General features: G+C 46.6%; 2 protein-coding genes and 1 long non-coding RNA gene across 3 annotated transcripts in view; 1 reads left to right on the top strand and 2 right to left on the bottom strand.

Moving 5' to 3' along the window:
- Window positions 1-705: 705 nt before the first annotated feature.
- CFL2 (cofilin 2) lies at window positions 706-6,405 on the bottom strand. Its single transcript, XM_055817530.1, has 4 exons — window positions 6,262-6,405; window positions 4,551-4,858; window positions 4,374-4,450; window positions 706-4,282 (listed from the first exon to the last, which is right to left on the bottom strand). Exons 1-4 carry the CDS (start codon window positions 6,262-6,264, stop codon window positions 4,170-4,172), a joined length of 501 nt encoding a protein of 166 aa, XP_055673505.1. The 5' UTR covers window positions 6,265-6,405; the 3' UTR covers window positions 706-4,169.
- Window positions 6,406-6,509: 104 nt separating this feature from the next.
- Window positions 6,510-9,995, top strand: LOC114013977 (uncharacterized). The gene is made up of 2 exons (XR_003557293.2): window positions 6,510-7,370; window positions 7,627-9,995. It is a non-coding gene; the product is annotated as an uncharacterized LOC114013977 (long non-coding RNA).
- A 10,077-nt stretch (window positions 9,996-20,072) lies between these two features.
- The window catches only part of BAZ1A (bromodomain adjacent to zinc finger domain 1A), a 65,261-nt gene continuing 59,729 nt past the window's right edge, over window positions 20,073-25,604 (bottom strand). The window contains exons 24-27 of the mRNA XM_055797768.1: window positions 25,076-25,548; window positions 23,817-23,962; window positions 21,609-21,696; window positions 20,073-21,064 (exon numbers count right to left, since the gene is read on the bottom strand). Coding sequence (XP_055653743.1) covers window positions 20,874-21,064; window positions 21,609-21,696; window positions 23,817-23,962; window positions 25,076-25,548 — 898 coding nt within the window. The 3' untranslated portion in view covers window positions 20,073-20,873. The remainder of the gene's footprint in view (window positions 21,065-21,608; window positions 21,697-23,816; window positions 23,963-25,075; window positions 25,549-25,604) is intronic.

The raw sequence follows: 25,604 nt of genomic DNA, 5'->3' as shown, positions 1-25,604 counted from the left end.
ATAGTAAGAACAGAGTATTTTTAAACTGAGTAGTAATTTATATAAAAATACTTCATTTCATAGAGACCTTTCACTCATTTTTAATGCATATTCTCATATATGTCTCCTACAGCTACAAAAAGCTTGTCAGGCGAACACTAAAAAGGTTGTTATTCTAGTGTAAAAGCCTGTCTTCCCCAGAGAATCCAGTGAAGCTCTTTCTTGACAGGTTTGTTTATGAAATCAGCCGTCTTCCAGTTAAGCTATTCCTAGATCCAAGAAATTTTACGTTGAGAGGTACCACTGATACCAAAAATACTTTTTTATCATTCTTCACGGTGTCACCTTTTTCACACTGCATTAGCTCGCTTTCTTCTGAATATTAAAAATGACTTGCCAGTGTAAACTACCTTTAAAAAAACCACAAACCAGCTAATTTTCTGAACGTACGAGCTAGGACCCAACACAACAAAAACGTTATCCAGCACCAAACCACTAAAAAATTTTTCATACCTACCTCCAGAGCCACTGGGGCTGGCTTTTGCTAGAGCTGGGTATAGAACTGAATGGGCTGTAGGTGAACCCCATCACAAAAATGCACGTATTCCACGCATTTACTCCATGATCTCTCCCTCCACAGTATCTGGGCTGCTCCCAGTCCAAAGACAATAGCGAAGTGACTGGTGTAGGTGCTGCCCTAGCACACAAACTCACTCAACATCTGAAGACATTTAAATTAAGTTTATTTATACCAGGTTTTCAAAATCAAATATTTCAAAGAAACTCAATACTTATAGACAGGTGCTACATTGATGATCTTTGATCCACCGTTAAGTGCCGTGTTTTCATTCTACAATCATTAACTCGCCACCACAAACTAAGGGGAACTTACAGAACTTTATAAAATAGGCAGACATGGAAACTTGGTTTATACTGGAATTGGCATAAGAGAGTAAAGCTTATTATCAAATTGTGGCAATTACTGTATTCCATCACTCGTTCTGAGGGAATGGTACAGCAGCAGAAGACTCTTCCAATTAAAGGAAACACTTTGGGTTTTAACTGAACATACGCAAAATCCATTTGAAGAGCTGACTAGGAGGGATTCTTGAACTCCACTCCATATAAATTTAAACTTTGCATTTCTAAAATCGCCACAAGCACAAACCTCATCTCCTCACCCTGATCTTGGACCGATTTCCCTTTTTTGGAAAAATCAAACCCTCACATCTATACCTCTTCCAGGATTTACCAAATCAAAACAACTGCTGGTTTTGGAAGTATTTTTTTAGAAGAAAAATGCCATTTCTGCACAAGCTACTCCCATGAAAAATTTGACATTTCTTTATCAATAAAATAACTGAAGCCAAGATACCCAAAAGTCACGTCTACACGGAGATACACAGAAGATACTCGAGAGGATTTTCCTCCACTCCTCGATCACAATGAGGCCCTCACCATTTTGCATAATGACAGAAAACAACAGCTGACAAACCATTTTGGAACAGATGCCAGCTGTCTCTCATTTGTTTTATAATTCAAACAGTAACAGTTCTGTAGCACTTTATTGTTTTGTTTTTTTTTAAAAAAGCAAGCCATCTAAATTGGATCTCGCATCAGTCAGTCATTTCAACAACAAACTGAAGGCAAGCTGATCCTTTTGGATCCAAAACTTGTTTTGGTAGGAATCTTTACATAAATACAGTTTGTGCTTCGATTTTATATCTACTTGGACTGAGTGAATATACACCTAAGCTAGTTTAAAAAAAAAGAAGTAACCTTTAATATTCAACTTGGAAGCCACAGACATCTTTCCAGACTGTTTGCAGCAGAGACAAACGATAAATTTAAACACAGTACTGCTTTAAAAAGTATACTGTCTAAAATGAAATTCAATTGGTTTATTAAAATCTAACTTTTTCAGTTTTGGCTTTTTCTAAAGAAATCATTTGTACCTTGTGAAAAATCAGTTAAAAGATCATTTCATTATACTGTACTGAACTCAAGTCAAACATAAAGCACAAAGTAGATCTTTACATTAAACTGGGCTTTGCACACAACGCGAATAAGCAGAAATAGACTATTCTGAGGAATAAAATGTGGGTTTTTTTATCTAGACAACATGCATACCATCAGTTACTTCTCAACCTTAAAAGGTACCTGAAAGGAGAGTTTTGTAGAACAAAACCAAGACTCATTAATACACTTAGTTAAGTCAGTGGTCATCATGCCTTTTTAGTTAAATTCTACTGAAGTTTAGTCTACATAGAACAGCTAACACAATGAGGTGTGCAAGTCATAGGGATAGCCAGAAGCCTGAAACAAAGTCTTAAAGTTCTACAGGACAAGAGAGCCTAAACACAGTACCACTAGGTCATTTAAACTATTTATAAAATAATTTAAAAAAAACACCCAAACACAAAAAGAAGATTTTGCTTATTATCTGCTTCCTTGTTGAAAAAGGCTGTGGACTGAACATAAAGGGCCCATATTTAAAAGCTCCACAGTTCTACTCTACCAACTTTTTAAAACAAGGTAATGATAAAGAGCATTCCTTCTAGCAGCGTGTACAGTTCAGCTGCCAGTGGCTGCCTAACAGCGCTCCTTTACGCATACCAGGAGAATCATGTCCAGTTTTGCCATTTGTGGATAACGATGACAAGATACAAAAGCATGTGTTTGCCATAAATAGCTCTGGCTAACGGAGGATTGCTCACACAGAGCAGATCAAATTCTCTATAAGGAGAGCATTATTTGGCTCCCAGCCAAAACATGTCCCCAGTGCAAGCCTCAGTAGTGGCAAACACTTTCCAGTTCTATTTACATAGAAGCTAACAAGGAGAACGGTTCATTTAGGCTATTTCTTGTACCAAGTCCATCTTAACTGCGATACTCAAGACACAACAATTATTTACTGGATTCAAATTCTGCATAGAATTGTCATTACACATTATCTTACCAAAAAAAAGACGGTGAGCTGTAAGATTTCGTGCAGGGTTTTACTCTGACGTGTAGAACTTTAAGAACCTTCAGGTATGAAACACACTGCGTGGTTAATTACTTCATATTTTTACGTTTCTGACACATTTCATGGAACTAATGGTCTCCGATAGTGGTATCTTCTTTAACGGTAAACTAGGAGCAGGTCCTTTATCGAATGACCAGAACAGAGCCACAAAGTATTGTAAAGCAGTGCCCAAATCACAGTTAGGAATGAAAAATTTGCAATATTTAAGATGCGATTAACGATTGTTTATCTTTACAATACTTTTCACAGAAGTTATTTGAAATATGCTTAATTTAAACATACTTAAAAACTATATTTTCCAATGAAAACAAGGCAACGTTCTGTAATAAGCCACAAGTTTTATTGCAACGTGGCCAGGTTTTGATCTCAAAAAAACAATGTTCCATTTAAGGCTCTTTTTAATACAGAAATTGCCACCATGACTGATGTTGTACAAAACTTTTAGTGTTTCAAGACTCACATGGTAAACAGATAACTTCTACTTCTGTTCAGTAGTGTACATTCAATGGAAAACAAAAGGCATCGTAACAGCTACTTCATTTATAAAGATATGCATGTAACAGGAATGAAACTGAGGTACTACAATAATTTGATGACACAGTTACAGCAACTTAATTGGCATTCCTTTGGGGCAGGGGCAGGGGCGGGTCAAACATATTACAAAAAAGTGCTTTAAATGCATAGTGTTGTGTGCTGCCATGTCACAAAAATAGGCTTGTCAAGGCAGGTGAGGTGTATGAATGCACAAGAGCCTCATGGAACTGCAATCAAGTGCAACTGTAAGTAATACTGTATAGAGTCTACCATCCGACCAGTGGACAATACTTTCAAGGCATTCAATTAGCTTACCCTTTGCTGTCTGCTAGACTATTCACATTAACTATCACATTCATTGTACATGTTGCAAGGAATGCCTGCAACGTCAGTTTTGGCTAAAAGTGTGACGTGAAAGCATTCCTTGGATCCTACATAAAACTACCAGGATTAAACAGTCTAATGGCAATCACTGGTAGACTGCTTAACAATGACATCTCCTTCAGGGGCATTACGGAAGGGACTTATTTTTTGAGGAGGGAATGGGACAGGGAGACTAATACTATTCCAATTGAACGAGCTGCAGAAATGGAAGCTCCTTAGATCCAGATGGCACTTGTCTGTCTTTTTATAAGGGTTTTCCTTCAAGTGAAACTACCACGTTGCCTCCCAATTTCTCTCCAAGTGTTGAACGGTCCTTAATATCATCCAAACCATTTACTTGCCACTCATGTTTAATACCTGAAAGAGAAATGGACGACAATGTACTTGTGAGAACCTCAACATCTACAAGGCATTATAATTAACGAGCAAAACATTTTTAGGTCCGCACCTGTAAATTTCTTTTTAATGGCATCTTTAGAGCTTGCGTAGATCATCTTGCTTTTTAAAGGTGCACTTTCAGGAGCCCTTTAAAGGAAAGAAGAAAACCACAACAAAACAGTTATTCAGTCACCCAGTGTCAACTCCAGAATATTCAATTTTATCAGCAAGCTCTGCTTTTACACACCAGAATATAAATACCAGGTCTTCTTTCTTAGATTCCTTTGTCTCGTACGTGGCATCATACAAAGCGTATCGGCAATCGTTCAAAGGTAGCAACTTCACAAAAGCTGTATAGGGGTCCTCCACAGTATCTCCAATGTCACCAACCAATATCTGCTTTGACTCCTCTACAATTATTTGTTTTTTGTCATCACTTAAGCAGAAAAGAACGGCTTTCTTTCTTTTTTTAATCTCTTCTGGGGTTGAAGATTTCCTTACTTTCATATCATTAAAAACCTTTATGACTTCATCATTCACTGTTACTCCAGAAGCCTGTAAAACAAGATCAAAGGAATAGTTTAAACAGCAAAAATTAACTCGCTAGAAAAGATGGTAGCCCACAGTGCTAGATAAAGAAGTCTGCCTGCCCTGTAAGAACAAAAGTACTATACCCAACCTGAGCACACACTATGAGTTTGGTGATCTTTGCAGGACTGGTGCAGAAGGCACGAAGGAGGCATAGATCCTGTACTGTCTTGCTGCAGATCTCAGCATCTTCAGCTGTGATTCTGGACAGTAGCTTTATACAACTAAGCGCACCACTGGACTAAAGCAGCTTCCCATTACCCTCTTATGCACTTGGCCCAAATGGGGGGAGGAGGAGAGGGGTGGGGGAAGAGTGGGAATGGAAGAGAGGAGAAGAGTGTCCTTTTGGTTTAGGATGGGGTGGGGTGGGGGTGGATTTTTTGTTATTTTTTTTTTTTAGTGGAACAAATGCTACAGCAGCAGCTCACATCCAGCACTGTCATGACTCTCATTTTGTTGGGTGATGTAAGGCTCTACAAGCAGCAGAAATGTTTTCTGCATTGTGTCAGCTTCAACCCCGCGCTTCAAGAGCTCCCGGGTCTCCCTTCACGCTGCCGCACCAGTATTATTCGATCGCGCTTCCTTCACACAAAAACACAGCTACAACGCGCACAGCTCCCCGCAGGGCTCGCTACGCCGTTCAAACCGCGAGCCTAAAAGCAGCGAGAAAACCAAACACCGACAGGGCAAACGAGGCGCTCACGGCACAAGGAAAGCCGTTCCGCAAAGCCCACCGCAAGCGAGCGGCACCCGCCCGCAGCGCCCGCGCTCCGGGCCCGGCAACAACCCCCGCGGCGGCGGCGGCCCGGGGCGGGGCGGGCGGGCAGGTGCGCGGCTCGCCGGAGCCGGCGGCTTTGTCCCGGGGGAGCCCGCCTGCCCCCTTTCCCCGCTTTGTTCGAGGGGACGGCGCTCGCCTCCGGGCAGCCGGCGTCCCGCCGCCCCGCGTCCACCCCCGCTCCGGCCCCAGCGCTTCCAGCCGGCCGCCCCGGGACACGCCGCGGGCCCGGGCCCCGGGCGGGCCGCAGCGGCGGCTCCCCCGGAGGGCGCCGGCAGCCCCTCTGCCCGCGCCCGCCCCTCTCTCGCACGGCCGGGCGATGCCGCAGGGAGCGCTGCGCCGCCCGCCCGAGCCCGCCCGCCGGCCCCCGGCCCCGCCGCGGCCCGCCCCGCCACCCGCTCTTGCCCCGCGGCCGCTCCCACCGCCCCTTCCCCCCGCACCCGGCTAAAATTAGACTAAAATGGCCGCCGGAGGCCGCGCCGCGCCGGGCCTGCTCGGCTCGGCTCGGCCCCGCCGGGCCCCGCCGCCGCCGCCGCCGCCCCTGCGAGCCGCCCCCGCCGCCCTCCCCCGCTCGGCCGCGCCGCGCCGCCCTTACCATGGCGCCGGGTCCCGGGGCGGCGGCGGCGGCTGCCTGCGGTGCGGGGCTGCTGCGCGCAGGAGAACGCGGCGCTGCGCTGCGCTGCGCTGGGGGCGAGGCGGGCGGGGACTCGGCCCGGGCGGGGGATGAGCCGCGGCGGCCGGGGAGGGCCGGTCACATGGGCCGCGCCGCCACCACGTGCCGCCGGGCCGCGCCGCGCCGGGCCGCCCCCCGCGGGGCAGGGCCGGGCCGGGCCGGGCCGGGCCTGGCCTGGCCTGGCCTGGCCTGCGGGCACCGGCCGCCCTCCCACCGCCCGGGCCCGGGGCTCGGCCGCCCGCGCCGCGGGGAGGCGAGGCCAGGCGCCGGCGCGGCCCCGCGGGTGCGGCTGGCGGCGGCGGGGCGGGCGGCTCCTGCTGGCTCCCCGGGCAGCTCCCCCGGCCCGCCGCGGGCCTGCCCCGCCTGGCTGCCGAGGGGCCGGTGCGCCCCGGCGCGGGGCGCGGGCAGCCGGTAGCAGCCGCCTCAAGGTCGGGCACGGTACGGCGGCGGGGGCCGGCCTCGCCTGCCCGGGGCGCGGCTGGGCCCGGCCGAGGCGCTCGCCGCCGCTCTGACGTCGCGATTTCGGCGTCGCCCCCCCGGATGCCCTCGGTGGCCGGGCGTCGCCCGGGCCGCCGGCTGAGGGACGTTCTGTGGCGGCGGAGCCGTGCGGGGGAAGGGCCGGGCCGAGCGCAGGGTGCGGGGCAGCTGCCCGGGCCGTGGGGCCGGACACGGAAGGGGCAGCATCAGCGGGTGGGAAGGAGGATGGGGTGGCTGGCCAGAAGACAGGCAAGGGTACGGATCAGCCTGCGGAGCGTGTGCCGCCTGCCCCTGCCGAGCTGGACGCTGCGTGGGGCGCGGGACACCAGACACGGAGCGTTTTACCGTCTGTCCGGCCGAGTGGACCAGAGGGCTGGCAGCGCTGTGCGCCTCCGGGGCTGAAAGCCCAGAGACCCGACACACGCTGGGCCTCGAGCACTGCACGTGTGAGCGCCTGGTGTGTGCATGGCCACGCAGCCGCCTCTCCCCAAAACACCCCAGTTGTTACCAGTACCTTGGTGGAAACCAGCAAACTAGTGTTTGTCAGCCTACAGGTATATACATAGATATATACGCACACGTTCACAATGCATTGTGTGAGGGATGTGGGATTTTTTCCTGTTTCTCCATTACTATACGCCGCCACGTTGGCCAGATGAGCAATGATGTTTGCCATCACCATGATGAGTTACATCTTGCCCTCTCCATATGCAGAAGTCCACACCAAATTGCATTCTCGATATCTAAAGTTTGGCCCGTCAGCCCTGAAATCACTAACCTGCAGCTGTGTTACCCCTCTGCTCCTTACAGGTAGGCGTTTGGGACTCCCTACCACCTCTGAGCTGAAAACAGCATTAGACTCAACTATTTTCCAGCTGATGGCCACTTGTTTACTTTTCTGCCTGTTCTGTGCCAGCACTGTGGGACCCTGGAAGGGGTACCTTTATTGCGTATTTGCATTTGAAGAGTTACCCAATTCAGTTTTCAAATACAATATGTGCTGCTTTTTGATCAGACAAGTAACTAGTTAGGATCGGTGAAAATTGTTATGGGAATGAATAGCATAAATCCTAAACCGGTTGACCCTCAAGACACAGTTTTATGGTTGGCTTAAACCAACAGAAGTCCATGGGAATGTCTTGACAGCCCCATTTCTGCGCATCTGCTGCTCTTTTACAACTTCATGGACTGGGGTGGACCTAAGTGGTTTCAGATCCTCATTGTCAGGATGGTTTAATGCATCCCAAAACAGCCTCCATGACACTGCAGCATGGCATGGCATGCTGCCTGTGTGACACATGCCCTTCTCAGTGTCCCAAACGCAGGTCTGCATCTTTTCAGCCATATGCAATGTCAGGACACCACTGTGGCAAATAGTGGCATGAGGGTTCCTTCACCTTTGATAGCAGATGTAGCTGTGCACATGTGCGATACATCCTCTGGAGCCTGAGACCACAGCCACCACCATGGGCTCAGCAGGCTTCTTCTAATGCTTGTACACTACCATGAAACTGCTGTGTTTGAGTGCCCTGATCTTGTGCCCTTGCAGTGCTCCTCAGCCGCCCGTGCAGGGCCTCTGCACCGCACATCCCAAGCTTGTAAAAGGAAAGGTGGCGAAGGAGTTACCAGCTCCGGAGTTGCATGGGTAGATGCTCCAGGGATGACAACTCCAAAACTGTGCATGACTCACCCTCTGTCTTTACTTCCATGGAAACTGAATAATGAATCAGAAGTGCTTATTATTCTCTTCACCTTGCAAGTTGCGTACCTGAGGCACCCAGGCACACAGGGCTGCTGCTGCGCATCGCTGACGGGTACCTGGCAGTTGTCAGGGTACAGAAGAAGCAAGGGCTGAAGAAGGACTATTCTGTGACTTCATGGAAATCTCCAAGAAAGAAATGATTTATCCAGAATCTGAGAGCATTTCTCAGGGGTGAAAAAGAGGTCATAGGTAAACAGAAAGGGGCCCTCATTTTCAAGAAAATGAACGATGGACTCCCGGTGACTGCAGCAATCACAGAAGGAACTTGTGATAGAGCCCAGGGGTGACCTCAGAGGCCACAGAAATGGCCAGCATCCAGCCAGGAGCAATAATGACCAAGCAAATCTTACTGCTGGAGCACACTAAGACAAAGCTGGTTCCTCACCGTGGCATCTCGCTGAACTCCAGAAGCATTGAGTTTCACTACCCTTGTGCCACAAGACCTGCATCCCACCAGGCACCACTGAAATAGCCCTATGATTCAGAGGGCCCAGCAGCAGCAGCAGCAGCAGCAGCAGCACTAAAAGCTTTGTGAATGATACCCTGTGTGGAGCACATGCCTCTGAGGAAGCCCTCCAAGCCTCCCCTCACCCTCCGGGGATGGAAGCTATGACTCACCGTGAAGCAGAAGGCACTGTTTGTTTGGATTCAACTCCTGGATGCTCATTAGTGTGAAGTGACTATAATGGACTAAGTTGCCTTATGCACTGAAGCTCTCTGGAATCATAGTCCTTTCCTTCTGTGTGCCGTGCATCCTCTTTGCTTCTCTGTCAACGTCACTAAACTCAGTGCTGCCATTTCCGCCACGTTTCCCATGGAAGCAAGGCTACTGCTTGCCCTCCTCGGGCATCCCCTCTCTCACGGGGGCTATTCCTTGTCCCAGTGACTTTTTAACCTGTTAGCTTATTTGAGTTAAATTTGGCAGAAGGACAGAGGTCACAAAAGTAATTAAGATCCTTAATTAAGTAATTAAGTTTCATAAAATAATTCATTTGAGATAGAAGAAAGTGGGGCTGTATGCCTTACCAGTTCAACTCGGGAACTTGTTGGTTTTTGCTAGGAGACATCAGATCTCTTATGGTGTGGCCAGATTACCTTCAGGAAGAGGACTCCAAAGGGAAAGCAGAAGAACCTGCGTGTAGGTGTATGCTGAAATAACAGAAAGTCTTAACACCATTCAGTCAAAAAAATCAATCTGTTCGGAGAGGGAAATCCCTAGGAAACTGCATTCAATGAGATCTGTTGCTCAGGGCACTTCCCTTCCCCCTTTGCTCTCCTGTTGTACCTCTGGAAAATGTCCAGTTTCCCTCCAGCAATTCTGTATTTTCAGTGGGAGTGCAAAGAATGCTGGATAAAATCTAACCTCTTGTAGTGTAAGAGAGTATTAGAGAAAACCTCAGTGAAAGGCAAACGCTGAGGTTTTATGCCTTTCCTTACATTGCGGGTACCTTTTTTTTAAAAAATCAGGTGGTAGATGTATCTGACTGTAAGCGGGGGAGCCTACCAGGGTTTTGCTGCAAGCTGGTGAGACCTGCGTGGGCTCCCACGCGCTGCCCCTGGGAGCCTGCAGCGAGGGGCAGAGTGCGTGTGCTGGTGTGGAGCTCAGCTCCCCAGCGAGCCCCGCTGCCAGCCCAGGAGGTGCCTTGGCAGGGTCACTTCTGCCGGCTGAAGCGACTTCTTCCCCTTCTTCCACCGGTGTGGTCCCAAAGGCCCTCTGCGGCTCCGAGCTACCAGCCAGCTTCCTCATGGCTCGGGCAGGGCTGAGGACCAGCGCGGTGCCCGAGGAGCCAGGCCGTGCCTGCTGGCCTCTGCCCACCGCGGGGACGGGTGAGCCGTGCCCGTTGCGTCACCCTCTCCCGGTGCCAGGACATTCCTCCGGCTGAGTCACGCTCCAGGCTCCCGCCACGCTCGGCAGCCCCAGCGCGGCCACGGGGTGCTGCCGGCCCGCCAGCCGCTGCCCCGGCGTGGGTACCCGGGCTGCCAGGCTGCCTGCCGCCCTGCCAGCCCCAGCCAGGCCCCGGGGTCCCCCCGCCGCCCCTCGTGCCGTGGGGGGACAGGGCTCCGGGAGCTGGGGCACGATTCCCTCCAGCTGCGGTGCCGGCTTGGGAGCTGTGATACTTGGGTTGGTTTAAGCAGCCCCTTCCTTCCCCTGCCAAGAAGAGCTGCTTTTCTGACGGTGCGGCCCAGCCGCTGATGAAAATCCACTTTTTTTTTTTTTTTTTTAATTTATTTATTTTTTTTTTTATTCCCTTGGAAAGCTCTTCAACCATCCGCATTCGCTGGCTGAGTTCACCTTACGGCAGGAGAGCAGGCAAAGGGAGGCAGGAGGAAGCAGCGTGAGCCCAGCGCAGCGGGCACGGATGCTCGAGGAGCAGCAGCCACAAACCGTTCGGGACAGGGTGGAATTCCCCCCTCTCCCCCCGTGACTCCCAGCGCCGTGCTGGTAAGTCACACGTGCCAGTGAATCATAGCGCTGTGCAGCCGTGGGCCTGCCATTGGTCAACGGACAATAAACGAGGGATTTAATTAAAATGTTATGTCTTGTAATGACATCATTTTAGGGGTGGTATTCAAACATAGCAAAAAAGGAAATAAATATTCTTCCAGTGAGAGAAACATGAAAACTAATGGCAGAAAAATGGCTACACAGAACAAAAAATTCCCCTGAAGGCTAAAACAGGGAAACTTTGCTCAGCCTTATTCATAAAAACAGAAAATAGTAATTATTTTTAAGTAATTAGCACATATTTGACATTCACAAAGGTTTGCACATTTATAGCACTAGAAAAACTTAACTACTGTTTACCCTGCTAGCCTTTGTAGATTCCCGTATGCCCTGCAAAATGCATTTTCCCCATGAGCAGTTTCTTCCCCGGTCTCTCTTTTTGCTGCTTCATGTTTACAGCTGAGATAAATTTACGGCATAACCTCAGGTGAGGAAAGATTTGTAAGATCAGCCACTGTCTATATTAATTACTCAATTTATTCACTCCTTTTTTTTTCCAGACAACTTTCACTTCCATGGTAAAGACAGTATTTTTATTTCACTTCTACTTGTAGCATTTTTATTTCAAGGTCGCAAAGCTCTTGTTTAAAATTATTAATGAAGTTTCCTTCCTGATGAGTGTTATTTATCCCATTAATGGGTTGTCTGGGATCACCCAGGAAGGCTGTGGTGAGCCCCGGCACAGGGCAGGGAGGCTTGGGTCCCCGTCCCTGCTTTAAACCCCAGACCACCCCTCCTAAGGAAGGAAACGTAGGTCAGGCAGAATGATTAGTTTCTTGGTACCTCTGTTTCAAGCAAACAGCAAAGTCAGGCCTTGCTTCTCAAAAAGCATCCTCTGACAACACTAGGTTCGAGGAGTCTGATGTTGGCTGTTACCCCCAAGTACCGATGTGCCAGAGGGATGCATATATCTATACATACAGTGAAGCAGAACCTCGGCTATATAGCAGACATGGATGCAATATGGTAAATCCCATCTAAAGAGAGGAAGTGTAAATAGCAGCATCGTTTTCTGGGAGCAAGGTGCTTGCTGTGCATCACAGAATAGTGCTTATTACAGTAAAATGGCAAGAAGGGAGCCAAAGTGACCTTTAGAAAACCAGGCATATATAGCCGACCTATACACTGGGTAAGTGGATTGGGGAAAGAGCTGCCAGAGTGCTTTGGAAGAATAGGCTGTAACACTAAACAAGATACAGATTTTATTATTTAACTATTCTAATAAAATTAAAGTGCAGAAATGTTCTTCAAGCAGCCAAAATGCAATGGTGTAATTTGCTAGATGTATCAGTCACCTGGAAAAACCTCTTCTGGATAATCCATGCCCTTTGTGTTCTTGTTCCGTGTATGCAATATTTTCATATAAAATGAGTTAATGGCAGAGCTCCCTAAAAGTGAAAATCTCTCACACTAAAAGCATGCCAGTTGTGAAACCAGCAGGAAGAAAAACCGAAATGTTTTCTGGTGCTGCCAGCCTGTTTCCAGCTGGAGCACACCGCTTTCAGTTGGAAATACATTATTCTCACTGTCTGCGGCAGAGTTGCTGCTGCACAGAGGAGGGTGGTGCATGGGAAGTCACGCCTGGGAGCTCCTATTGAGGCGCTTTCCCGCAGCCCACGGCATCCACTCCCAGCTGCAGACGAATCCAACAGCATCATGCTTCTTCCTGGCACTCTTCAAGGACATGCATACGAGTAACACAGAGGAGATGCTGTTCGTAGTTTTGCTGGTTTCTGTCAGGAATTTCTAGCAGAGCCGTACAACTGGGATGCCTAAGGTTAGCGGGGACGTCAATCAATGTGATGGTCCCAGGAGGTGCTTCTTCATTAGCGATTTCACCCCTTGCTATCCTCTTCAAGTTTATGGCAAAAATTCCCTGCCTTTGCCACCAGAAGAAAGTTGTCTGCTACTACAGTGGGTGTTCAGCGCTGCTGTATGCCTCGCTCGAGCCATGTGTCTCTTACTGCTGCAATGTCCCTTTGCTATGCACGTGCCTCAGCAGCGTTCAGCAATTTTTGCTCTTTCCCCCATGTCTTACAAATTGAGTGATAGTCCTTATGCTGGCAGTCTTCAGGTTTTTCCTTCCAAGCTTAGGAAGTCAAATTCTGCTGCCTCCTACGCTAGGATTTCAATAGGCTTGCCACAGCACAGAAGCAGGATTTTATTTCTTTTTAAAATCAGAGTGGAGATAAAAATACGGTCTGTTTTCTTACTCTGTGCTGTGGCTCAACAGTTGGTTCTTTGCTCACTCACAGCATGTAAAATTTAGTACATAAATATAACAAAACTTATGCAAAGAAGAAGTAAGGACAACGGTAGCGGCACCAAAATAAAGTCCACATCTACGACTTCCCTAACAGTGGTTTCATCTTGTTCAGGTTTCTGAAAACTTGTTCGGCCAGAGCAGTGACTCCTCTCGGCAGAGGAGCGGGACAGCTGGAAGGGGTAATTTCTTAAATGGCTTCAGCCTGGTTCACAGAAGGACGACTGCCAACAGTTAGGAAGCGGTCAGACATCTCAGCAGATGACACAGTTTAAACTGGTGCACCTCCAGGAGAAGGTGGCAGTGATTTTAGAAAGCTTTTTCCCTTCTGGATAGATGCATGCAGGCCTTCAAGATGCCGTGGCTGTCTGGCATGTAAGGAATATAACGATTCAACTTTGTTATGCTCTTTTTTACAGAAAAACCTCCCAAAAGTGGGCCCCCTGTGACAGCCAGAGTTCCTGGTGGGACAAGGAATCTGTGTTTTGCAGTGGCTGGACAAGTGCAGAGCAGCTCTGTACACAGATTTCACACAGATTTCGGGCTCTAATTCCAAGTCTTGCAGCTTTGGCCTGGTTCTGCTGCTAACCTCCATCACTCTGTGCTTCCCCTCCTGCTGGGGTTGTGTCATCACGTTGGAATAAGATCCTCGGAAAACAGGCTGTTTCTAATCATGATCAGCACTTCTATGACATTGTAGGTCTGCTTTAAGGAGACATCTTTGCAATACAAAAAATAATCCCCAGGAAAGGATCAAATCCTCTGCAGGAGATGGAGGAAGCCGTCGCAAAAGTGCCAAGACAAGGGGAGATGAATTCATGTGGCCTATTTAGATTGGAAGTTGCAAAGGCCAGACAAAATGCAGGACAGGAAATGTTGGTTCTAAAGTTTTAATACTATTAAAATTGCTCTGGACAGACCTAGGACTCAGGTAGCAGCATTGCATCTGAATGGAAGGAAATGCTGTCTGATGAAGGTTGAACCGAAGTACTGGTTCCAAGAAACCTTTTAGAAGCAAGATGGACAGCTATGGAAACAAGAGCCGCACAGACTAAACCTACCCAAGCATTGCAAAGCCACCGCACAAAGTATGTTGCTCAAAAAGTTGATCTTGCCTTTTAAAACCACCGAGCTTTTCTTTTTCAGATAGCAACCTAAAAATAAAACATTAGCTAAGCCTAACATGCTAAATACATGAGTTGAGATCACTTTCTGGTGATTGAGGATGGGCTTTAGGATGACTGGGGCACAGGAATATTTATAACCATTGCTGGATCGCGGGACCCGTCGGTCAGTGCGAAAGTGTCCTCTGGTGACAGCAGTGCTCTCGAGTGGTGCGAGCACTGCAGAGCCCAGCATGTGACCGATGGTGGGATCTGCACTGGAATGCTCGCGAAAGGCAACTATGAAGCCCTGATCCCACAGGCAAATCCCCACGCTGCCCAGAATCAAACATCCCAGAACTGCCATCCCAAACCCGACTGTTCCAGCATCCTGGCTCACACTTTGCCATTTCCAACAGGTGATTCCCAGCAGCCAAGCCACAGCACAGCCCATGTTTTCAAGTCCTTCCCTCTCCACCAAACTAATTTCATCCGGGAGGCTCTCAGAGGAGAAAAATTGGAAAGCACATGGATTATCATGTCTGTTCTTATAGGACTATTAATCTAAGAAATACCTACCTATATAAAGCCTGAATAAATTGGTACGCTAAGAATAGCAAATGGACAAAACTCAAGCTGGATGGTGTGTTTTCCTAGCAGAGCAGGAACATCCTCTACGGGACAGCTTCGTGACAAGGGGGATCATGGCACGAGCCTGCCATTTTCAGTTCCTCCCCATGGCACAGTTAAACCAGGTTTAAAGTGTAGACGGTGCCAGAACAACTCCGTGCTGTGACACGATGCCAGCGCAGCGCCACTCTGCTGCTTAAATAAAGCCCCTTTCTTTTGTGGTTCTTCGACACACACGGAGGAAAGGCAAGGCAAAGGACTGCCGAGAAGAATAAGTGAAAGCTGATCTCCTGTGGGCAGCAGCCAGCGCTCCGGAGAGCATGCTGGCGTGGAACATCCTTGTAGGAAACTTGGCCCTATCAAACATTTCTATCATCAAAAGCGAGTGACCTGAACAGCTGGATGTGCCGCGTGCGGTGGGGAGCAGCGCGCAGATGGCGGCTGCCTTCTCCCGCTGCGGCCATGGGCGAAGGAGCTCAGCGGGGTCCAGCACCTCACACCCCGCAGCCCCTCACGAAGCAACAGCTGATACACGCCTCTGTTTGGAGGCCCAGAAAACATCTTTTTTTTTTCCTTCTTTCGTACTTAAAAAATTTCAATCATGGAGTTGCACCTAAAAAAATATATATTTAAAATTAACTTCAGCGATTTTCCAGAAAAGCAGCGCTACCAACCCAGGAAATGGATATATTACGGTAGAGAAACAAACCCAAAGTTGGCCTCAGTGCACTTTTTGGAAAACATACGCAGCTTGTGCCCTTCTGCCACTGAAGACATTTCAGGTGTAGTTCATATTGATGCTTAGCATTTAATGCACTCCAAATACTAAAAAGCATTGGTTTGGAAAAGTATCCGTCTGCCAGAGGGCAGCTGCGGGTGCGTGGCCAAGGGCGGAGTGCTTCTCAACAGCAGACCAGATTTGTCTGATTACTTAAAAAATAAAACCAAGTTGAACGACAGACCCAGCTGCATGTTGTGAGTGAAGCTCAGGCTGGCGGGTGCGGGGGAGGCAGGAGGAGGCTGGGCTTCACTGCCAGCACCACTCCTGGTCTGAGTAAACGAGTCTTACCAGCACATTCCCAGGTACTGGAGATGAACCTTGTAAAGACACAGAAGTAAAACATTCGTGAATGATAACCAGTATTTTAATAGTCGGTGGCTTACAGCAGGTGAAGATCCAAACCTTTGCGCAAGTACACACACATACGTACACAAACACAGGCACGTGTCAGGGGTGGTGCCACTTCAGCATCCTGATTTGGAAACAGATGGGGAGCAAGGTGATGGCTTTACTACCTGTCGTTTACCTTTTGCATTGGACTTAATCCGTGTTAATTAATGTTCAAACCTAAGCACCCCAAAATGGGAAACTTACTTATCAGTGGTAACTGGAGATTCTCCAGGAGGGGTCGTTATACAGGCGTGACACTGGACATACACACAATCAAGTGCTTCAAGGCAAAGTTTTAATAGAGAGCTGCTTAAGGAAGCACCGGATTAAGGTTGCTGATGAAGGGCGGGAGGCAGAAGGCATCACTTGGTCTGATGGCAGTAGGCTGAGAAATCTCAGCATTTCCCCTTAAAGCCGCCGGGTAGGGTACAGTGAGCACCTCTGCAGAACCAGCCCAGCAAGCCCCGCTGCGGGGGGCACGGCGCCAGTTCAGTGCGGGGGGGATCTCCCGCGGGACGGCAGGCGAGCCAAGCACCGTACAGAAAACGACCTGCGGTCAGCTGGGCACTGGCAATATTTTTGGAGTGAGAAGACTCGTAGGGTAGAAATAGCCCTTGGTAGCCTCAGGGAAGCGTTGCCTGGAATAGTTTTAATCAGTTATGAGAGTGATCAACACCAGACAACGTGACCAGTGTTTGGTGTTATTTATTTCAATATAAACAGATAAAACTTAGATGATCAAGGTCATTGCAGGGTAAGGGTTAATTCAGTGGTTACACCACTGATTCAAAAATCATAAACCACACATGTAATCTCCTCAATCCTAAAGTACTAGATTACCAGTCCAGCAGCAACATGATGTTGGGCAGGACTCTGGTGTCCCCAGGGATCTGCTCCCTGTGCGTGCCCATAGCAGAACCCCCATTTTGGCCCACGATAGTTCAGGGGTGGCTGTTTGTGGGGCAGCTGGTGACTGCAGCAAGTTGGGCTGCTCAGGGTCCACCAGTCTCTGCCTCCCTATAATTGTACGTGGACGTTCAAGCTGGTTTTCAGCTGCTTCTTGCTGGTTTCTAATGCCCATATTTGCTAAGATTATGCTAAGGTCATCTGCCTTTACTGTTAATACTAACATTTATGTGATTTCTCCTACAATACCTAAAACCTCACCCTCCGCAGAAGAGCCATCCAACACTGGTTGCAGGGTGGTGGCCCTGGCCCAAACCCTTCACAAAGAAGGGTGCTGGATCAACATGTCACATGCCAGCCCAAAGCAACTCAAGCTTTCCGGCATCATTCAAGGTTTCCAGAAGTTAAAACTCCCAGCAGGTGAGCCTGACACCAGGTATGGCAGTCAAGGTGGTCACCTGCCTCCTAATACAGCTGGAGGGACCCGGCACAACAGCTTTCCTACATTGGTGCCGCTAGCTGACACCCAAGCACGAGCCACCAGCACTGGCTCGACTGCAACCACCACACAAGGCTACACCCAGCATTTGAAGAGGCCTTCTCCTTCTGGCCTCATCCTGCTCGGGCAGGGAGAGCAGCTTCCACTAACAGCAGCCACCACAGGGATTTCCATTCTGCATCTGTGGCAGCCGGTGGTGGCCAGGAGGTGAGCGAGTTGTCTTTGAGGAAACACCGAGATTTCCTGGAAGAGACTCTTTGAGGTGGAGCCAATGTCCTCCAAAGAAACCGGCCTCACGATTATGAGAGCGTTATGTACAACAGGCATCAGTAGCAACTGCCGCGGGGGGTTCCTCAGTAGTTCCCAGCCCTGGCATGAACAAAAGGGGCAGAATTGGCACAACAGGAAAAACAGCAGTCTCAGGATACCTGCCAGGGCTAAGACATATTGGAGCTACCAAAACGGGAAGGACTGTGCTGCTTGGAGGACAGACGCCGGCCTCTGAGCTCGGGGAAGCCTACCGCCCGTTTGTCCGAAGCGGCTGGTACGGCCTGATTAGCCAGGGCTGCTGAATCCGAGAGGGAGCCGTTGCCCTTATCCACTTCTGCACCTTTGGGGAACTTTGGCTTGGAGCCCCCAGCAGATACTGCCCATCCCTGCGTGGTAACAGCACATGGGATGGCCGGTCACGGCAAGGCACGGCGTGGAAAGGTGGACAAGGAGCATGAATGTAGCTCAGCCCCTAGGACCAGGAGGGAGGTATGAAGCGATTGCCCTTTTCCCAAAGGGGTATGCGTAAGGGAAATGAACAGCCATGAAAAAACATCTTGACACGACTCGGAAAAAGCATAGCTGAAGTTTGGAAAAGCTGCAATGAAAGCACCAACTGGGGAGCCTGCCGCCAGGCTGGAGCCCCTGGTCCGTGCCCTCCAAGCGCCGCGAAGGCCAGCGCCGGTCAGACCTGCACTGCACAAGCAGCGTATGTGGGTATTTGAAGCACAATTAAGCACAAACCTGCTCAAAGCAGTGGGCACTCTTCAGTATTTCACCTGCCACGTATTGAAGGCCGGCCTTAGGCTTGCAAACTTGGTGAAACCGATAACCTAGCTCACAGCACGAGCACACAAACAGCACCATCACCAGCAGGGATTTGGGTTAAACCATTCCCACCCGCTCTACCCACACTCCCAAGGCTGTGCTGCTGAGGGGAAGGTACTGAAGGAAATAACCTTGGAGAAAGAGCCACAGGAATGAGCAGCTGGCAGTAGGTTGGGGACAGTAGCAATGTAGATTGCATTGGCCACAGATGGACTTGTTCAGCTCCCTGTACCCCCCGCACCGCAAAAAAAAAAAAAAAAAAAGGAAGTATTCACATTTAAGTCAATGGGGACTATTCGTGTGAATGAGAACTTGCACAACTGTTTGTGCAACCTGCTAGTCAGGATGTTCACATCCTCCTGGGACCAGACAGATGCAGGGATATCAAGCACAAACTTCACCCTGCAAGTAACTCTGCTGCTGCTCGCATTCCTTACAGAATTTAGCATTCATTGTGGTGCAAATAAGAAATGAGTCTGATCTGGGCAGGAGAGAGACGTCAACTCTGAACAAGGAAAAGCTCACATAGGAACTCTGAAGTACTAAGACATTTCTGAACAATTTCCACCACTGCTCTCACTCTCAGGCTGTTGCTGTTGGTTTTTTTTTAAAGAAAAAAGCCCCAAATCCAACACTTCAAACTGATCAGCCTCCCATCTACCACCAGCCGTTCCCCAGGCTCAAGGGAATGCCCCTTCCTGCCACCTCTAAGGCAAGGTGAGCACCACAGCAGCAGAGAAACCCCACCACTACAGAGCAAGGAGTTGTTCAGGTTGCAGCACGCACAGGACTTTGTGTACAAGATCAGCCAGCACAAACACCGGGAGAGGAGCTGCTGCAGCAGCAAGCCTCGTGTTTCAGTTTTTCCTACCCTCTTCACTCCCACCTCAACTTCTGCTCCATGCTGTTTCCTCAGAGTATGGCGTACCTCCAGGTGGGCACAACTGGTTTTAAAAGGGTTGTAAAGCTATTGACTCGAACCAAGTCAAGGGCTGTACCATCAGGAACAGTAAGGACAGCTGAAAGAAGCTGCTGCTCAGCTGAACAGCTATGAGGTTTTACGCTGTTAGAATAAAGATCCTAATTAGAGAACCATACAACTTATACACATACTACTGACGTTACTCCTTACACACCAGTAACATTTGCATCACCCAGAGACCAAGTATCACAGTGGCTGCCACTGCTGAAAACACTGGTTGGGGTACTCGCATCGAAACCCAGTTCTGCCATGTTCTCTCCAGCAACGTGTCCCAGTAAGTTACTGGGGATGACCGTGTGGCAGTATAACTCAAAAGGAAATGCCAGAAGCTCAAAATACTTTGAAAAATGTGTCATTTTATTTGTACACTTCCAAAGTTGTACGTAGAAACTTATAGTACAGTCCTGTAAATTTACTCATTGCTAGAAGAACTGCCAGGGACATGGGAAGGTATTTATTGATTGATCATCAAGTTAGAGGGGAATAAAAACCCGGAAAAAAATTAAAAAAGTTATGGGACTCTTTTTTTTAATCCCCAAGTACAAATTTTATAAATACAAAACAAATTCACAAATTACTTTGAATGCTAAATAAATATCTACTTAATAAACTCAGACTGAATACCTCCAGCCAGCACTGGTACAGTACTTAAAGATATGCAGGTGTACTCATTCATGTGTAGTGTTGAGAAGATATGCTCAAACAAGTTTTAAACATACACACAGTTTCTCCAACTGTGCTACAGCAGAAGATTTTATCTGAGTTGATAAAGCCCTCAATACCACAGCTCCTACAAAATCTAGAGGATGAAACAAGGTCATTTTGTGCAGGAAAAAACAATGTACTTCTGGAAGATATTTGGACACATGAATGTATTAAAAATGTACAAAACCTCTGTAAACCAGTACTGTATCCAGTACATCTATCAAAATTATTAGACACTGAATAAAACTGTAGCAAAGGTAATCTTTCCTACGTTCTCCTGAGTGCTTAATATTACATTGAGAATATAGTGCAGGCCACACTTCAAGGTGGTTAAACAGTTGTTATTGCTTTATACAGGTATGACAACTGCGTGATTTAACATTTCATTTTAATGAACATAAATTCCCTCAAAAATCCTTTGGAAGGCAGAGGTTAGATTCGTGACTTCCTTGCCACGGGAGCGGCATGGTCCACATTACCAGATGTGATTGGAAGTCCAAGCTTTTGAGCCTGAATGTGGAAGAAAGCTTGAAGTCTAGTTCCAGCTTTTGCTTCGCTGGTGTTGCGAGGGTTGTATTCGAAGCAGTTCGAAAACATCAGCTCAACATCTTCAATGAATTCCGCTAGGAAATAAGAAGTAAATAAATTGGTTCAGCATGTCTCAAGGCAGAGAGCAGTATGCTAAACAGTATGACACCACTGAATGAGCACAGTGATCCTACACAGCGTTGCAACACAAAAGTGTCTTTACATATGTCAGGTTTCTATCATCATAGTAATGAAGTGCCATGTAAACATTCTTAAATTTCTGATTATTAATAAAGGAAATACAAATCAAGCAGTAACAACAGTGCTTTTCTAAATGTTTCACCGGTGTCACTCACTGACATCAAAGGCTTGAGAAATTACCAGCAGTTTCTCAGCTGCTTATGTCTTATCTATCTGTACAGGATGTATTTTGGTAATAGAAGAGCCGTGTTCAACAAATCTTACTACAAAAATATCAGTAAATGCTCTTTAAAAACAAAACAAAACAACCAACACCACAAAACCCAAACCAAACAATTTCAACTTTCTAATCCTCTGGCACAGCTCTATTTTAGGACAAGAATTTGTTTTAAAGAGAGAGAACAGAGTTCATTACCTCTTTCAATAAGTAATACTTACATGCTAACTTATATTCACATTTATTCACTTTTTCACGGATTATATTTAAGGCAATAGGTTTTTTGATGATATCATAGTAGTCTGGTACCTTTAAAAAAAAAAAAAAGAGGATTCATAGACAAACAAATGGAAGCTTAAAATTCCACCTGTGTAAAAAAATTAAGCAAATCGTGTATTAGCAGAAAGCATTTTGGCTTTGTTTTAAAATAAACAGAGGAGTCTCATCTCAAGCAACCTTCTCCAGTTCCTGAACTGAGTATTAGTTTTCAGGTACTGCTTTTCCATTTTTTATATAATTAAAGCAGCAGACCACAACAAACATTAGTCAGCAACTCAATGAATAAATCTAATCCTAAATACCCTGTGAACAACTGTAAGAAAATTGCATGAGCGATTAGCATTACAGCGTTCCAGCTGTTCCCATCTGTCAAGCACAAAAATTATTTCCCAGATTGTAAAACCTTTTATTTTCCTGCAACATATTACAATATTAAAAGCTTGTTAATCATGAGCAATCACTATTTTTATTTCACTACTATTCTCCATCTTGCAAGAGAAATGAAATCCTGAGGTTCCATTTAGTTGTGCTGAAGAGAAGGTAGCAAACCTTTCTGCAGCAAGCAGGACACAGTACGCAAGCAGCAGAGATGAACAGCTCCTCAAACCGGTGTTTATGCGATTCAAGCGAGGGGAGGAAAAGGACTGCCTAACCCTTAAAAGCGCTGATCATCTGAATCACACATTCTGAATTCCAGGTAAGGACCAACTCAGGGTGACTGTGTCATTCACAAAGCTGGGCAGGGAGGTGAAAGAAGAAGATATCTGATCCAAATGTGTACTTTTTTTTTTCTTTTAACACTAAAAGATACCCACATGCAACATTATTTATGTTTTAAAACCAAGTTCTTGGTTATGGCCTGTAACTTTACTGTATCAATTGCAACCTGCAAATAAACCTAGAGAAAGAATTAGTAGAGAAATAGAATTCTATTGACAAGTTTTTTCATTCCTTCCCATTTAGGAGTGCTGTTTATTTACGTACTAAAAAGGAAGGTAATTTTCTCTTTCTGGCCTGCTAGGCACTGGTCATTCAGCGAATTCTTTACATTGTCTTAAAGGCAGCAAAAAGTTTAAATCAAAATTTCTATCATGGTGAAGAAAATTTAGGTCATTCAGGTATGGATTTTTCTTTCCAAACTATAGAGACAATCCCTCAGTGATTGATTCAGACAAACTGGAATGCACTGAATTCTAGCAGGTTCTTTCCAGAATCAAAATTAAGTTGAATTCTCGATCCTTCCTTGCATTCACCAGATTCCTGCGCTTTCCAGTCTAAGTCCTCTACTCTAGTAGGCAGACACTAGTCTATTTTTCCATTTAAAATTCCTCTCTTCCTCTGTGCTTACATCTTTCGTTCACTTTTGTACATCATTCTTACTGTCCCAATACATTAATCCTTCCAGCTACCTTTGACTGGTTTCACAGTTTCAAGTCTTCACTTAACAGCTATCACTGTTAATTTTAACAGAAATTAAAATAAACCGAGCTCTGGATCCTGCAAGAACGTCTGTGCAGGGTTGCTCCCGAGGGCTTGGAGAGGACAGGCACCTTGTTAGAGCAGGACAGTTCCAACAGAGCCTTACAACTGACGAGCCGGTGCAGCCTGCAGAAAAGCAGGTGTGCTTTGGGAGCTTTTACTGTAATACAAACCTCTAAAGCAGCACGCACTTTGGGTATGTACTTTACCATCAAGTACTTTAATATCTAAACAAGAGCGAAAAAGCTAAGCTAAGAAACCATTTTTTTACTGCATTATAACTAACAGAGGCAAGTTGTTCCTGCCTTGTTGTTTTATTGCAGGTCTGTTCTCAAAATACCTTTGCATAAATTGAAGATTAATTCAACGAATTAAGTAATAACCACAAGCTTACCTTTAGCAGTTGTGCTCTATTTGCATGTGTGTATGTGTGTCCCCAGATCAAAGCATTTCACATTTTTAAATGTCTGATGGGAAACATTTTTCCCAATAACACGTCAATTGTAAAAGTTATTTCTGGCACCAAATACTGAGCTGAAATGCAAGAGTTCTCCCAAATCCCACTGCTTAGCTCTATTGCCCTGTCTGGGCAAGGCTATAAAATCCCAAGTTTTACTGGCAGCAAACAGGATTCTCAACAATTATCATTCCCTCTACAGTTCATCAGTTACCTGGATTTTGGAAACCAGTTTCATGAAAGGCCAGCTGTCATCATGTCGCACCAGTTCCACTACGAGTTGTTCGAAAGCTGAGAGTTCATGGACTCCCCCTTGACGTCCTGAACTTCTCCTGTTCAATGAGGTTTGAGGAGATGATTCTGGAAGAAAAAAAACCAAAACCCAACACCCCACCAGATAAAAATAAAAACCTGACAAGTAAAATTAAAAAAAATTAAAAAAACAAACCACCATTATTCTTGTATACTAAAATTGCAGTTTCAGGGCACAACTCATGTACTTTGGCTTCGGGTATTGACTATTCTACAGCCTTGTTATTAACCACTAAATGTCTCTCTTGCCACACAAAATACTAAGTACCAGGACTTAGCTGAGTTCCTCCTCCATTCTCCTTCATTGCATTAATTTTGGAAAGGATTTTTTCACCGATTTCAATTTTTAAACAATTTGTTAAACACTTAAAAGAAAAGCTCTATTAGAGAAAACCAGAATAAGCTGCCTGCTCATAACTTTTACTTCCACAAAACCTCTATTCACAGTGGTTTTATCTGCTTTCAAGAGTAGTCAGCAGGGTGGTTAGAGGATAAGCCCAGAAACTCCCAACGGTGAAGGACAGAAATGGTGCAGAATGCAAGGCTGCCACGCTGGAGTGCGAGCTCTTTTACATTCTTCAGTCTCACACTGGGTCCTTTATGTTTTTCAAAGGTTATTGTAGCTTTCCAAGTATTTCCCTACCATCACATACTTGGTATTAACTGGCAAGGACACGGTTAGCCCTGTACCAGATAAATGACGTTTTTCTTCTGGTAGTAATTTCTTGTTGTACGTGTATATTCCGAATTTCACTACCTTGTCTACTTCTGTGTTCCTCACTGTTTAACTCTTCAGTAAAACAAACCCATAAAAGCTATAAGTAAACATCTGCATTTGTATGGGTTAAGGCATAATTATCACTTTCACATTCTCTATCCACTTACTAGCAATTGCTCCATAATTTGTGTGAATATGAAACTTCAAATATGGATAGGCTAAATCTCCTCAGCAAATTCAGTATTTGTTCTTTAGGTGACAATTTTTTTATTTTTATATTTAAGGTTCACTTCTATCACCGCAAAAGAAGGGAACTGTCTTGCTGGAAGCAGTAAAAATGCCTTCAACCATTCACTTCTAGTCTCCCTGCTCTACCACACAAATACTTTAGCAAGAAACAGAACACGGTTTTCATCCTGGACAAACACATGTATTTCTCTGACCTGTGGATTGTCGTTTCCTGCCTCTTCTCTTGGGCTCAGTAACAGGAAGAGCAAGCTTAGGGTACTTCCTAAGCCGTTCACCCGAGTCTGTGGTATCAACAATTCTAAATCCAAGCGAATTGGAAGGGCTGTTTTCCAGTGTGTTATCAACACTCTTTCTTCCTCTTCGTCGTCTTCGAGGACTGAGCAATTCCACAAATACATCTGCTTGTAATGAACTTTGGCTCTGACGAGTGGTCCGGCTGTTAAGTCTTAAAGAAGGCTTTGTCACTGATGGAGGGGCTGATTTTACCTTTCTTAAACCCCTTCTGGTAACCTTAGATGAAGATTCAGTTTGCTTAGACGCGTTTTGCTGACTCCGAGAAGCGTATCTTGCCTGACGCTGGCTGTTCTGGCTTGAGAATGGATTGTTGAGTTTGGCTGCTCTCATTTTTAATGGAAACTTGACCTGGGGTCTTCCTTGCTTTGATGGGCTATAAAAAGTGAACGATTATGTTTATTTATCCCAAAATTCCACTCCTATCTTTTC

This window comes from Falco peregrinus, chromosome 1 (genome assembly GCF_023634155.1).
Source record: "Falco peregrinus isolate bFalPer1 chromosome 1, bFalPer1.pri, whole genome shotgun sequence".
In the NCBI taxonomy this organism is placed as follows: domain Eukaryota; kingdom Metazoa; phylum Chordata; class Aves; order Falconiformes; family Falconidae; genus Falco; species Falco peregrinus.
Note: the sequence above shows the minus strand (reverse complement) of the source record. Positions and strands in the feature narration are given on the sequence as shown.